This window comes from Sycon ciliatum, chromosome 1 (genome assembly GCF_964019385.1).
Source record: "Sycon ciliatum chromosome 1, ocSycCili1.1, whole genome shotgun sequence".
In the NCBI taxonomy this organism is placed as follows: Eukaryota; Metazoa; Porifera; class Calcarea; order Leucosolenida; family Sycettidae; genus Sycon; species Sycon ciliatum.
Window position 1 is genome coordinate 62,636,172 of NC_088643.1, and position 12,742 is coordinate 62,648,913.

The following is a 12,742-nucleotide window of genomic DNA, read 5'->3' on the forward strand; positions in this document are numbered from 1 at the left end:
TTATTCGCAAGTAGATGTAATGATCACGACTGTCGAGTGTCGAGCTGCGAGGGACTCACCAGTACAGTCCCGACCTTGGCAAAACACAGCAAAATCACTGATTCGTTTTCAGTCGAATGTTGACTTGTCTCCAAATGCGATAATGGACGCAATGGATGTTGACATTGCCCGAGCCACTTTCGAGTTGGAGAATGAAGTATCTAAAGTAGCTAGCGTGGATGAAATATTCCACTTCAATGCCGAAGAACAAAAGGAGGTGCAATCTGCTCGCCCTTGGTCCAAAGAGTGAGGAATTTTTTTCAACAAATACTTCAAATTCAATAGCATTCTCAAGATCAAATTTGTATTATCTCACTTGTTTGAATGTGTGAACAGCCCAAACTACTTCAAAGAAGTCAAAATCTCGGCCTTGGCTCTATTGAAGATGGTGAGTGCAGTGAGGAGTGAATCTTGGTTGGTGTTCCTTTGGAGGTGAATGATTAAATGGACGTTGAACGTATCTTATTTCTCCAGGAAAACAAACAACAGAGCAGCACTCACTTCGTTCATATCTTAATTCACACGCTTTTCAATGCTCTATAGCTCCATAAGTTTCAGACAAGGTCCCTCAACTTTTCAGGAGAACAGATGTTAACGGGGAAGTTCACCCTAAAATGAAAACTTCACCGCTTGTAGCGAAAAATTCAAAAAGAAAAGTGAGACAAGAAGAGCTAAACTACACTGTGCAAAGACGAACACCTATGCCAGGCTATGGGACGCTACATTACTTAGTGTAGACAGGGGTGTCTGACTGTGAGTGTCAGTAAACATTATATTACCCTAGTGACGCACATAAAGGCCTGTGCGCTTATGAGTGAGTCTTTGCGTTATTTGCTATTTTTTTCGGGTCGTTTTGTCTCTCACACATGGGCACATGCGCTTGAGTTGCTAGTGTACCGGTGCCTTGCATAATTATGCACATACCGGTAGTGCGATACCGCAATTCACTTTGAACTATGTGAACATGGTGTTTTTGTGGTGTCTGTGTGTCGCGGGGTGGACTGCGTTTAGGTTCACTTCTAAGCCCATGCGCTTATGCCCGGGTATAGGCACATGCGCATCACTACGGTATATGTTGTATGCTCCGTTGGGCTTAGTAACTTACGGGGAATATTGGCTCAAGTGGTTAGAGACTACAACTATTAAAGCACGTAAGGTGATGAGAAATCAACACTTGTCACACGCTAGGTAGAAATTCGCCATGTGAAGTTCATCCACTGTCCATAGAGGGTTCGATTTGCAGAATAAGTCTGTGTAGGTGTCATGACCATGAAGTAATAGTTCATACTGCAGCTCCTGATATACTACCGGTGATGACACCGTGTAAAGTGTGTTATACACCTATACCCGTCCATACCGCTGAACAAGCGTGACTCCAGGATCCTAACCCTGTATGTCAGTTTCACTGCCAAATGTTTATATCTCGAACCAGCGGGCCCTCGTGTGAGTACATTGCTCGTTGGTTCTAGATATATGCCCAGTTTCCTCGCTCCACGTATCATAGGCTTACACATGCCACCAGGTTCTCGACCAAACAATCTCAAGATATGAGACTACCCTACAGTTTTGGCCCTAGCCTCCATTCCTCGCCGTACACGCGATCAGAGCGCAAACAGGTTTTGGTATAAGCCGCTTTCATTGAATCAATAATACAAGAGAGAGATTGGAAGCTTTGTTACAACTCTGAGTTTCACGTATTACTACGATCATCAGGCAACTGATGGATCCAAAACGGGCAGCCAGAACATAGGGGGAGCAAGGTGGGAAATTCTGAGGGGTATCATGGGCGACGCGTATCATAGCGCAAGAGTCAGGTGCAGGCATGAAGAAACTCCTAAGTCTTCAGACTTGGGCCGTTGAATCAATAATAATGTTTCAATAAGAATTCCGCCATAGTACTACTTGTCTGGTGTAGTAGGCAAGTCCACCGGCGTATCTGTCGTTGTCTTCGGGTCCTTCTCTTTCTTTGGCTTACGTGAGTTTCTTACGAGTTTTCTTTCTCAGTGGCTCTTCTTACAAAGACGCAGGCACGAGATTGACCACTGCTGTGAACCTTTTGTGTTTGGGTATCAACATGTGTGGTGTATCTCTGCATCACATATTCTATGACCTTGACTATACGTGTACGATCATGTCTTACGCTGCTTTTTTTCTCTTTGCACATGGTTGAAAGGTGATGCACGCTCGTTCTGGTGGTCAATATGAGATCATGGGGCTGATGACGGGCAAAGTAGACGGTAACACAATGATCGTCCTGGACAGCTTTGCCCTACCGGTACAGGGCACAGAGACACGTGTCAATGCTCAGAGTGAGGCCAATGAATACATGGTTGAGTACAAGATTGAGGCGGAAAAGGTGAGTGACGAGAGTGGCACTCCCACTTGTGCGGTGGTCGTGTGTGTGTGCATATGTGTATGTGTACGCGTGTGTGTCTGTGTGTGTCTGTGGGTGTCGGTGGGTGGGTGTGCATGTGGGTGTGCATGGTGTTTATGGTATGCTGTTCTCAAGTGCGTGTGCTTTTGCACATTCATCTGACAATCGACCCTCCTAACTCCCCCGCAATTGCCATCAATTTTCTATTGGCCAATATGTATGCTTTAGTACTGCCACATTGACGTTTTCCTAGTGCCAATTAGGAATTTTGTTGATAATCTGAGCTGATCTCCCTTGCTTTGATTCGCTTTATTTTTCTTGTATCGTTGTTTTTGGGCAGATTGGTCGAAACGAAAATGCCATCGGCTGGTACCATAGCCATCCTGGTTATGGCTGCTGGCTGTCGGGAATTGATTGTCATACGCAGATGAACAATCAGACGTTCCAAGAGCCGTTTGTAGCTGTTGTGGTGAGTCAGATCGGACTGATCTCGGCCAGTGTGTTGTTGAAAGCTGTGCTGCGTGAGTGCTGATGCTTTCCTAGCCATGGTAGTGTGTGGAGCGAGTTCCCCCTTCTCCTGGTCCCAGCTTTCCAGCTATGATTTTATGCCTTCAGTGTCCTTCATTCGATGTCATTGTAATATTATTTACCTGTCCCTCTTTTTGTGGCTGCTTGAATGGTGCCGTGTCTCTTTCCTCCAGATTGATCCTGTCCGTACCATATCAGCTGGGAAAGTGAACCTTGGCGCTTTCCGGACGTATCCTAAGGTACGCCGCCGCTGTGATTGGGCTTTGATGTGTTCGGTGATGGGTGATGGCCGTGCTAGCTTTTATTGCTTGGTGGGTTGTGTGTGTGTGGGGGGGGGGGGGGGTGCGTGTGTGTGGTACATGATGTGTATGTGTGTGTGCGGGGGGGGGGGGGGGGGGGGGGGGGGGTGAGAGACCCTAAACTTTGTGGAAGTGAGCCAATTAGGCGCTCTTACTAGTACATTGCAGTGTAGCAGAGTTTTTTTTTTTATGGTTGCTTTGTGACTGTTGCATCATTCCTCACTCTTTATCTAGAACTACAAGGCAGCACAGGATTCTGAGCAGTCCGAGTACCAGAGCATTCCTTTGGACAAGATTGAAGATTTCGGTGTCCATGCAAAGGAGTAAGCTACCCTATTCTTGCTCTGAATGGTGTTATTGTATGGTTGGGGTGGTTGTGGCGGTGATGGCATTGATGGTGATCTCTGTTGTAGAGTTGAATTCACCTGCAAAGCTGAAAGTATATGAGCTTGCCACTTTTGATGCCTTTGTTGGTGGTTTGCTGAACCTCTTTTTTTTATCAGAAGTAAGTGTATCTGTTATGTGTGTGTGGTACATGGTGTGTGTGTGTGTGTGTGTGTGTGTGTGTGTGTGTGTGTGTGTGTGCGTGCGTGCGTGCGTGTGTGTGTGTGCGTGTGTGTGTGTGTGTGCGTTGGGGAGAGGGGTGCACTGATGCTTGCCATGTGTCTGACCTGTATTTGTAAAATGGATCCCTGGAACTTTGTTGACTTCCTTAGGTACTATCAATTGGACGTCAGCTATTTCAAGTCCTCTACCGACAGTCGAATGCTGGATTTGCTGTGGAATAAGTACTGGTTAACAACGCTATCTGCCTCACCGCTATTCACAGTAAGCCAATTCTCACTCTACTGTATCTTCTCCTTTCTTCCTTTTCTAGCTGACCATTTGTATTTGTTGACAAGTTTAAACCCATGCTGGTGCACCTTTGATACTGGACACATCCGCATTCAATTGTTGCGGGCCACTCTTCCTCCAATTCCCCGCCGTCGCATACCACCTCCATGATACCAATGAATGGACATCTCAAGTTTTAACTTCTCCATTATTGCTTCTTGGCCAGACTTTTGGGTTGAAAAGCTAAATTGCTACAGTAACTATGCTTTTGATTGTTGCTGTGTTCCTGCATAGAATGCATCTTACTTAGCTGAGCAAATTGCAGATATTGCCAAGAAGATCTCTGACCTGGCCAAGGTATGGTGGATCACTACTCCCAGTAGCATTCATTGATAAGACTGCGGATCTGTGTTGTTAGTCATGCCTTTGCGGAATTCCTTTCGACGTGTGCTAGTATTCTCGGAACGTGATGGCAAGCTCTGCTACGAGTGTACTGTATGTAGGAGATAGTAATCCTGTGCGTAGGTGTACACACACCACCGTCTGATTCGGCTGGAATCAATGAGGAGATCGTTGTGGCACTACCTGTACTTGACACATCTAGTACCACTCATAAGTTCATTTATGTGACTTTAATGTGTGCAGCTTTTGACTTTTGAGAAGTCACGTGTGTTATGGAGGATCACGAGATCCGCCGAATCCGCTATCGGCAATCCACAACAACAAGGCCTCGGAGTGATGGAGAACGCCCCTTCTATTCAGTTTCGAACTGCCTATAATGCCCCTGTAGACACTCATACAACACACGCCTTTCGATAGGTGTTGTTCTTCGATCTTTTCACACAAGTACAAGAAATAAACGTAACACCGACTCTAGCAACAACTGCAAGAAAACTGAATGCTTCATCGCATCATCATCATCATCATCATCATCATCATCTCATCATCATCTCTCTCTGATGGAATAATGGGAGCGCAGCGATTCTTATGGTAGGTTGAAAGCACACAGCCAGCACATCAGGAGCCAAACACAGACGAAAGGAAACAATTGGAATAAACAATACAGTGAACAATTCCGCTGCACGGTTAACAAAGAATAACCGCAGATAACCGCTCAGACAATCACCGGGTGGTCACCGTCTGAGGCACGTCAATGCACAAAGGTAAAAACGGCCAATATTGCAGAAGTATTCAATATGGCAGGAAACTACTAACCAACTCTCCGTCCGTGTCCAAAGTTCCAAACACCTACATTTAGAAGCTACATGGAATACTGTGGCTGTGCTATTATTAGAATACATACTGGATGACAATGCACAACAGAAACTAGCAGTGTCCTCCTGAACATCCTCCCCCTCGCCATATGCTCCCAGAGTAGCATGTGGCAACTACTGATTTGCTATGCCAAAAATGCATATACAGCGTAACAAATGTGCACAGAGAATAATGGGCAGCAGCACCGCATGCTGCAACGGAAGAATATGAATAGCTATTTCACGTTTTCAGCAAGGCACACAGCTTGCACAGTGTTCCTCTTGGTATGATACATTCAGCATATCGGCTACTGACTGTAGCGGTACCTCACTAGATGACTTCAGCATTCCAGTGGGCACACACGGGAGATAGGCCGTTTGTATTGCTGATTACCGGCCTGCAGCTTTACAACTCGCACATGCCCGTCTGGACCCGGGTAAACTTCAATCCATGGTGTCTTCCATGTACGTCGATGCCAGGATTGCATCCGCTGCCAGAGGGTGCGTAACTGCATGCTCTCGCGCTGTTTGCTGCGCCACATATTGAGCTAGGAACGGCGATGCATTGATCCCGAAGACGAGGCGATTGAACTCGTAGTGCTGCACATCAGCGTCTGGCCTGTCCCGCCACAGAAAGCGATGATACGGCTTGTCTTCCGGTGCTAATGCCACTTGTAGGTACATCTCAGAGATGTCGCATCCGATTGCAACTGGTTTTCTTCTAAACCTTGTCAGGACGTCACAGAGGTCTCGTTGCAGCCTTGGCCCCGGGTTGATTGCATCATTCAGACTCAGTCCACGGTAGTTAGCTGCTGCGTCGAATACTATGCGAACTTTTGTTGTGGTCTTCTGTGGCCTTACGATTGCGAAGTGTGGCAGATACCAGCACTGATCTTGTTCCGTTTCTGCTGCACCAAGCTCCCGGATGTAGCCTTTGTCCTCGTAGCTCTTCAGCACATCTCGGTAGGCCGCTGCAACTGTGCTATCTTTTTGCAGGCGGCGCTCTGTGCTTGTCAGCCGTTTCCTGGCCATCACAATGTTATTCGTGAGCTCAACTTTCCTGCTGTTCCATGGTATGCTAACCTGGTATCGTCCATCCACCATCTGTATAGCCCGCTGCACTGTCTTGAGCGCGCTCTCATCCTCGGCTGATCGTATGCCAGGCTCCTGAAGCCCATCGCTCATGCCGTAGCGCTCTACCTCCCAGAAGCGCTGTAGCGTTGCCTCAAGTGATGTCACAGATGGGCCGCCGTAACACAGGAAAGACTGGCCGTGGCAGGCCTCTTGGTGCGAGTCTGTGTCCGCTGCATGTACTTTGCCGACGCATGTCCATCCCAGCGGTGTTTGACGTGCTATTGGTTGTCCGGGAGCGCCACTAATGTCCCGACGGGACATCATTAGCTCTGCATTGTCGCTTCCAATCAACAGTTCGATGACGTTGGGCTTGCGCAGTGGCGGGAAGGGAATAGCCCGGAGGTGACCATACTTCTCAGCCTCGTGCGACCAGTTCACAGGCTGTAGGTCCCCGGTTACATTCGTTGTGGTGAACGCTGTCACCGATTGCTGATACGAGTTATCCATACTAGCGATGGTAAAGCTGACCGGTGCTGTCATGAAGGTCTCCACCTTCCCATTCAATGTACTGACTGTCGACCGTCGCAGAGTTCCACTGATACCGAGCTGGCCAGCCACGGCTGCGTTGATGTAGCTGGTTGTACTAGCATCGTCCAGTAAGGCATTCACCGTGACTTCCTGTGGGCCGTTGCGTAGCATCACTGGCACAATCCGTAGTGCCACCTTGCTATACGAGTGAGCTGCCATTGTCGCTCCAGCTGTTAGCTCCCCCTCGGTAACAGCCTGCACTGCGTAACAAGAACCATCTACTTCGCCTGTCCGGTTCTTACTCTCGGCATCACTGGGTGTAACCTTGGCTTGGCCACTAGACGGCGTGCCTTTCTGCGCACCACCCTTCGTAGCGTGGAGGAGACGATGATGATTATCCTGGCAGCCGTTTACTCCACATGTCCAACCACGCTTGCATTCACCACCTCGGTGTCCAAATGCCAAGCAGCGATAGCAGAGATTTGCTCGCCGGGCCTCAGTCCATCTCTGTACGTTGTCCATCTCCAGGAATGCCTTGCACCGCCAGATACTGTGCTCTCCTTCGCAAGTGGGGCACTTCGGCGACTTCTGCGGTTTCTGCGGGGTTGAGCTGGTGCTGAAACTGGCATAGGTCCTGGCCTTTTCACTGTTGCCGCTGGCATTCGTGGTCGGCTTGCTCCATCTGGGTTGCCGGGACCGCGTCATCCCTCGTACTGTCTCGGTTGCCGTTACGAGGAACTCCGCCTCTTGGGTAGCCCACTCTAACAGAGCGAGAACCGACTCTTGCTTCCGTTGCTCAAATAGCCACCGCTGATATTGGGCGACGAGCTTCTCAGACAGCTTCCGAAGCAGGTTCATGTAGAATGTTCCGGCCTGAAGCTCAGCGAAATGACCAGCATCTTGCAGATTCACTGTAGCGACTTCCAGTAAATCTGCAAAGCGTTCAAGCTCCCTGGGGTCGTCTCCGGAGATGCCGGTAAACCGAGCCAGCTCCTCCACATACATTGCGACTTGACGGCGCTTGCCGCCGAACTTCTTCTCTAGCCGTGCCTTGGCTGTATCATAGCCTCTCTGCGTGTAGCCTAGATTGGCGACGGCTTGCAACGCGTCCCCGCCCAGAAACTGCTTCATCTGGAGGAACTTATACTCTGGAGTAGCCGGTGACGAATCAACACAGGCAATGAAGGACGCCTTCCACTCTTCATACCTCCTCTTGTCTCCGGTGAAAGTTTCTATCGATACTCTCTTCATCTGCGTCCATGGCTCATGTCCAGGCGGTGGAGCAAACGCTGGTGGCGGTGGTCTTGCCCTGGGCATGGCAGCCTGAAAGTGCTGATGGCCTCCAAACTGCGAACTAGACGCTGCAGGCTGTAGGACTGGAGCGCTACCTGCATAGGGTTGACTAGTAGTACTGGCACTGACTGCTGACACCGGTGCACGTAGGCTGTGGCTTGTCCAAGACGCAGCCGCGGGTACGCTCGTTCTACTACTACTACGACTTGGAAGGTTCGGAACTGACGCTGGCTGTGGTCAGTGTAGGCGCTCTGGCACTGATGCTAGTGGCTGTGATCGATGGCGATCTTCCGGAAGCGAGTACCGTGGTTGTCGAACTAATGACTGTGTTTGCAGCACTCACCGTTGAGGGCACTGACGCTGCTGATGCAGCTGCTCCGCTAGCCTTCGAAGCTAGCAGTGATGTTTGGCTCGCGATGTCCGTTGCTCCTTGGCTGTAGCTGGCGAAACCCTGGTGTTGTTCAAGTGACTCGGAGCGCGTGTCTCGAGTCTCCAAGTCGGGGGAGTCCGAGTGCGCTGCGAATGACTGACGCATCCATGGATCTTCTTCCTGTAACGCAGCTAGTGGTCTCTCCCTATATCTGTACCCAGGCCACGAGGCCACGGGCATCTGTCTTCCTCGCACTCCGCCAAAGGCTCCGAAGCCTCCGATACCGCTGAGAAAGCTGGCCTCCTCAGGTTCAGTGCTCTGCTGCCAATCACCTAGAGCGCTCATCGCGAGTCCTCCGCCAGTACTAGATTCCGGCGCGTATCTAGGACTAGTTGCACTGGCCGAGTCCCAGGGCCAGGTCCGTGTGTGACCTCTACGACTACGAGTAGATCTACCACTCTCAGTAAATCCTCGCTGGCTGGATACTGCATCACTTCCTTGTTGCGCCTGAGTGACTTCCTGATCGCCTCCGGTCCCGTACGAAGGCACAGGCAGATCCTCAACTGCGGCACTGTACTCGGCTTGTAGCGTTTCCAGTTCTGCTATCAGCAGTAACTTCTCCTTGACATCGCTGGTGATGTTCAATAATTCGTCGATGACTGCCGCGACCTCCTCCATGCAGCCTTGTAGACGCGACTGTTCCGCTTCTACGTTCTCAATCTGCCCATTGTGTGCGCCTACTAACAGCGCCCTCCTTGCATTGGTGAAGTGTCCCTTTGCTTGCGCCTTCCGTTTGCGCAACACTACGATGCTCTCATCTCTCGCCACAGAATCCGATTGCTGAGGCGTACCGCCGCGCTGTTGCGACTCGTCTTCCGCGCTACTCTCGACTCTTGTGTCAACGTCCTCCATCTTCGATATCGAAACTCACTACAACTGTCTACTCACTTTGACACTACTGGAAAACCATCCTCTGCTACCATGCGACCATGTTATGGAGGATCACGAGATCCGCCGAATCCGCTATCGGCAATCCACAACAACAAGGCCTCGGAGTGATGGAGAACGCCCCTTCTATTCAGTTTCGAACTGCCTATAATGCCCCTGTAGACACTCATACAACACACGCCTTTCGATAGGTGTTGTTCTTCGATCTTTTCACACAAGTACAAGAAATAAACGTAACACCGACTCTAGGAACAACTGCAAGAAAACTGAATGCTTCATCGCATCATCATCATCATCATCATCATCATCTCATCATCATCTCTCTCTGATGGAATAATGGGAGCGCAGCGATTCTTATGGTAGGTTGAAAGCACACAGCCAGCACATCAGGAGCCAAACACAGACGAAAGGAAACAATTGGAATAAACAATACAGTGAACAATTCCGCTGCACGGTTAACAAAGAATAACCGCAGATAACCGCTCAGACAATCACCGGGTGGTCACCGTCTGAGGCACGTCAATGCACAAAGGTAAAAACGGCCAATATTGCAGAAGTATTCAATATGGCAGGAAACTACTAACCAACTCTCCGTCCGTGTCCAAAGTTCCAAACACCTACATTTAGAAGCTACATGGAATACTGTGGCTGTGCTATTATTAGAATACATACTGGATGACAATGCACAACAGAAACTAGCAGTGTCCTCCTGAACATCGTGCATAGTATACTCTATAAATTTCAGAAATTTTCGGTGCTCAATATTTTCGGTATGAGGGCAAAAGGCCAGGTTAGGTGAACAGAAATTTTAGGTACAGAGAAGCAGTTCACTATTGGACTATGTGTGTTAGTGTTTGTTCGGTGTATTGAAATTTTAGGTATGAAACAGATGCACTGAAAGTACCGAAAATAAAAGTACACCAAAAATTTGTGAAATAATTACAGTAGTTTCCGTAGATGCTGTGATATCATTTGTACATCACAGGGAGAGGTTCTGGTGCAATGCTCCCCCACATTGTGCATTTATGTTATGCTCCTGTGACGAAGCGCCACACCTCTATGTTCTCTGTCTCTGGTGTTATGGCTCTCGATTTAGAGCTGGTGGGTTTTAATCTTCTTTTTTTTTTTGTCGCCTTTCTTCCCACACAGGGTGAGAAGCGTCCCATGGCTCTGTTGCGCCAATCTGACGTAGTTGATCCTAAGCTACACAAGATAAGCTGCGATGGGTACGTGAACAGTGGATATGTTAATGTACTGTGTTCTCCAGGGCCAGAGCTGACTAGTTCCCCTCCCTCTCGGAGGCGAAATGCCGCGTTCCGCTTCAACTGAGACTTGTGTTTGATTGCGTGAAAAATGAATATCCGAGGTAAAAGCCACGGGAATGATTTTGATCAGATTAGGAATAGTGAGGCCGTGACCCCAGAAAATACGAAACATGATCTCTGGCACTGACTTGCACAGGGAGTTCATTTAGTCCTGGATTATTCATGCATAGTGATCTGCAGGGCCTAGGGGGGATCTGCCCAGTGTGGGTCGGGTGTAAAGTTCCGGCTTGACCTGAGAAAAAAGTATTTTAAAACGTAATACTTTGCAGTGTCCTGGAATGGTTTCTCTGCCCTTCGTTCTGGGTGTCAGCAAAACGACCCACGATGTAGAGGGCACGGTTTCAAATCGAAATGGGAACGGTTGACAGCAAAATTTTTTTGGACCCAAGCCGATCATCAGCGTGGATTGTTCACTCGAAATATGTTTGTGGAAGGAAACTGGCATGTTTTGTTCGTTCTGAGGCCAGAGTCGATCGAACTGAGCCACTCCTTTGTGTTGGCCCGTTGCCTCCAAGGTGCCCAATTTTTCGTATCAAATCATAGGTGGCTCCAAACCGGAAAGATTTTAGAGTGCACGTCAAATTCACTCTGCGTTCTGAAATTAGGTAATTCCTATCGCTCCATGACGGCCAGTACAGAGAAACAGTAAGCCTTGTGTGTGCTTCCATTAGTTTTCATTGGTACACAGTGCTTTATAGGCGAGAGGCGAGCCGCTGTTTACCTGTGACAAGAAATTGATTTTTCGAAAGACGTGAAACTCAAGTCACAGTGCGAAGCAACAAGTCAAAACTCACCTGCTGGGTATGGCGCTTCTGGTCATCGCAGAGCCATGAAATTTTGGCTCGTAGTAAAACACATCGTAGTTTCACTGTGACATATGTTGTCTAATCAAAATACCAAGAGAGAAAGTGAATATTGCGTCCGTTCCGGTTTGCAACCTATTACCTATTTGAAACCATCTCCTCTACATGTATGTGGTTCAGACCCAAGCAGTGCTTCTCTGTCCCTTTGTGTACTCTTGTTGCTTTTCTGGTCACAGCGTCAAGGCATCATCAGAAGCCATTCATGGTCTCATTGCTCAGGGTATCAAAGAATGCCTGTTCAACTTTGCTGGTTCCCGTGATCACGGGCCTAGTGGCAATGCTACATGATGATGATGATATGCGCTCACTCCTAGTTGCCACAGGTGTGTCCCTCTGTCCCAGTAGGGTAAGATCACCCTTGTATAGCTTCTCTATCTTTGTACAGTCTTGGCTGGCCTCGCCTATGCTTATGATCAGCGCGGTTTCCCGCTGAACATCCAATCTGGTGTTCTTCTCACCATCTGCAGTAGTGAGGTAGCCTGTGCGTTCACTGTAAATATCCTTCCAAGTATCTGTCTTGTCGTCGATTTTGTACATACCGTAAGCATCGTTGTTCTGTCCCCTGCACAAAGAAACATGCCTGTCTTCATTTCCGTTGTCTCGTTCTAGTTGCTAGCTGCCCAAGCCAAAGGCGTATCTTTATTCTATTTGTTTACTTTTTTTAATGGATCATGCAGGACTTGTTTCATTTCCCTCACTGTGCTGTGCACACCCTGACTGGACATAAAGATTATACTTCTTGCTTTTGCCTTGTGCTCTTGCCGTAGGCTTGCTCAGCTGTATTTTTATCTTCATATCATGACCTCTTTCTTACCTCTGCTTGTGTTGTGTGATTTGGTGACCCGGTCATCAGTTTCCTTGCCCTCTACAACACGCATTGCTGTCGTTCCGGGTGTTAGCGGTCGTCGCGAGTTCCCTTGGGAACGGAGACGGATATTTACTTTTGCTTTCTCGTGAACATTTGTGAGCTGGGTAGGCCGCTTTTGCAGGTTGCCAGAGGAACTGCATGTACTT

General features: G+C 48.6%; 1 protein-coding gene across 1 annotated transcript; it reads left to right on the forward strand.

The window, feature by feature from the left end:
- Positions 1–76: 76 nt before the first annotated feature.
- LOC135804786 (COP9 signalosome complex subunit 5-like) lies at positions 77–12,703 on the forward strand. Its single transcript, XM_065318741.1, has 10 exons — positions 77–285; positions 376–427; positions 2,213–2,395; positions 2,754–2,882; positions 3,115–3,180; positions 3,475–3,563; positions 3,957–4,068; positions 4,369–4,431; positions 10,690–10,766; positions 11,905–12,703. The coding sequence occupies exons 1-10, from the start codon at positions 143–145 to the stop codon at positions 12,014–12,016; spliced, it is 1,026 nt and encodes a 341-aa protein (XP_065174813.1). The 5' UTR covers positions 77–142; the 3' UTR covers positions 12,017–12,703.
- The last annotated feature ends 39 nt before the right edge of the window (positions 12,704–12,742 follow it).

Coding starts and splice junctions, on each gene's coding strand:
- LOC135804786 (XM_065318741.1), top strand. CDS start 143: ATGGACGCAATGGATGTTGACATTGCCCGAGCCACTTTCGAGTTGGAG. Junction 2,883..3,114: donor AGCCGTTTGTAGCTGTTGTG/GTGAGTCAGATC, acceptor TCTTTCCTCCAG/ATTGATCCTGTCCGTACCAT. Junction 3,181..3,474: donor CTTTCCGGACGTATCCTAAG/GTACGCCGCCGC, acceptor CTCTTTATCTAG/AACTACAAGGCAGCACAGGA.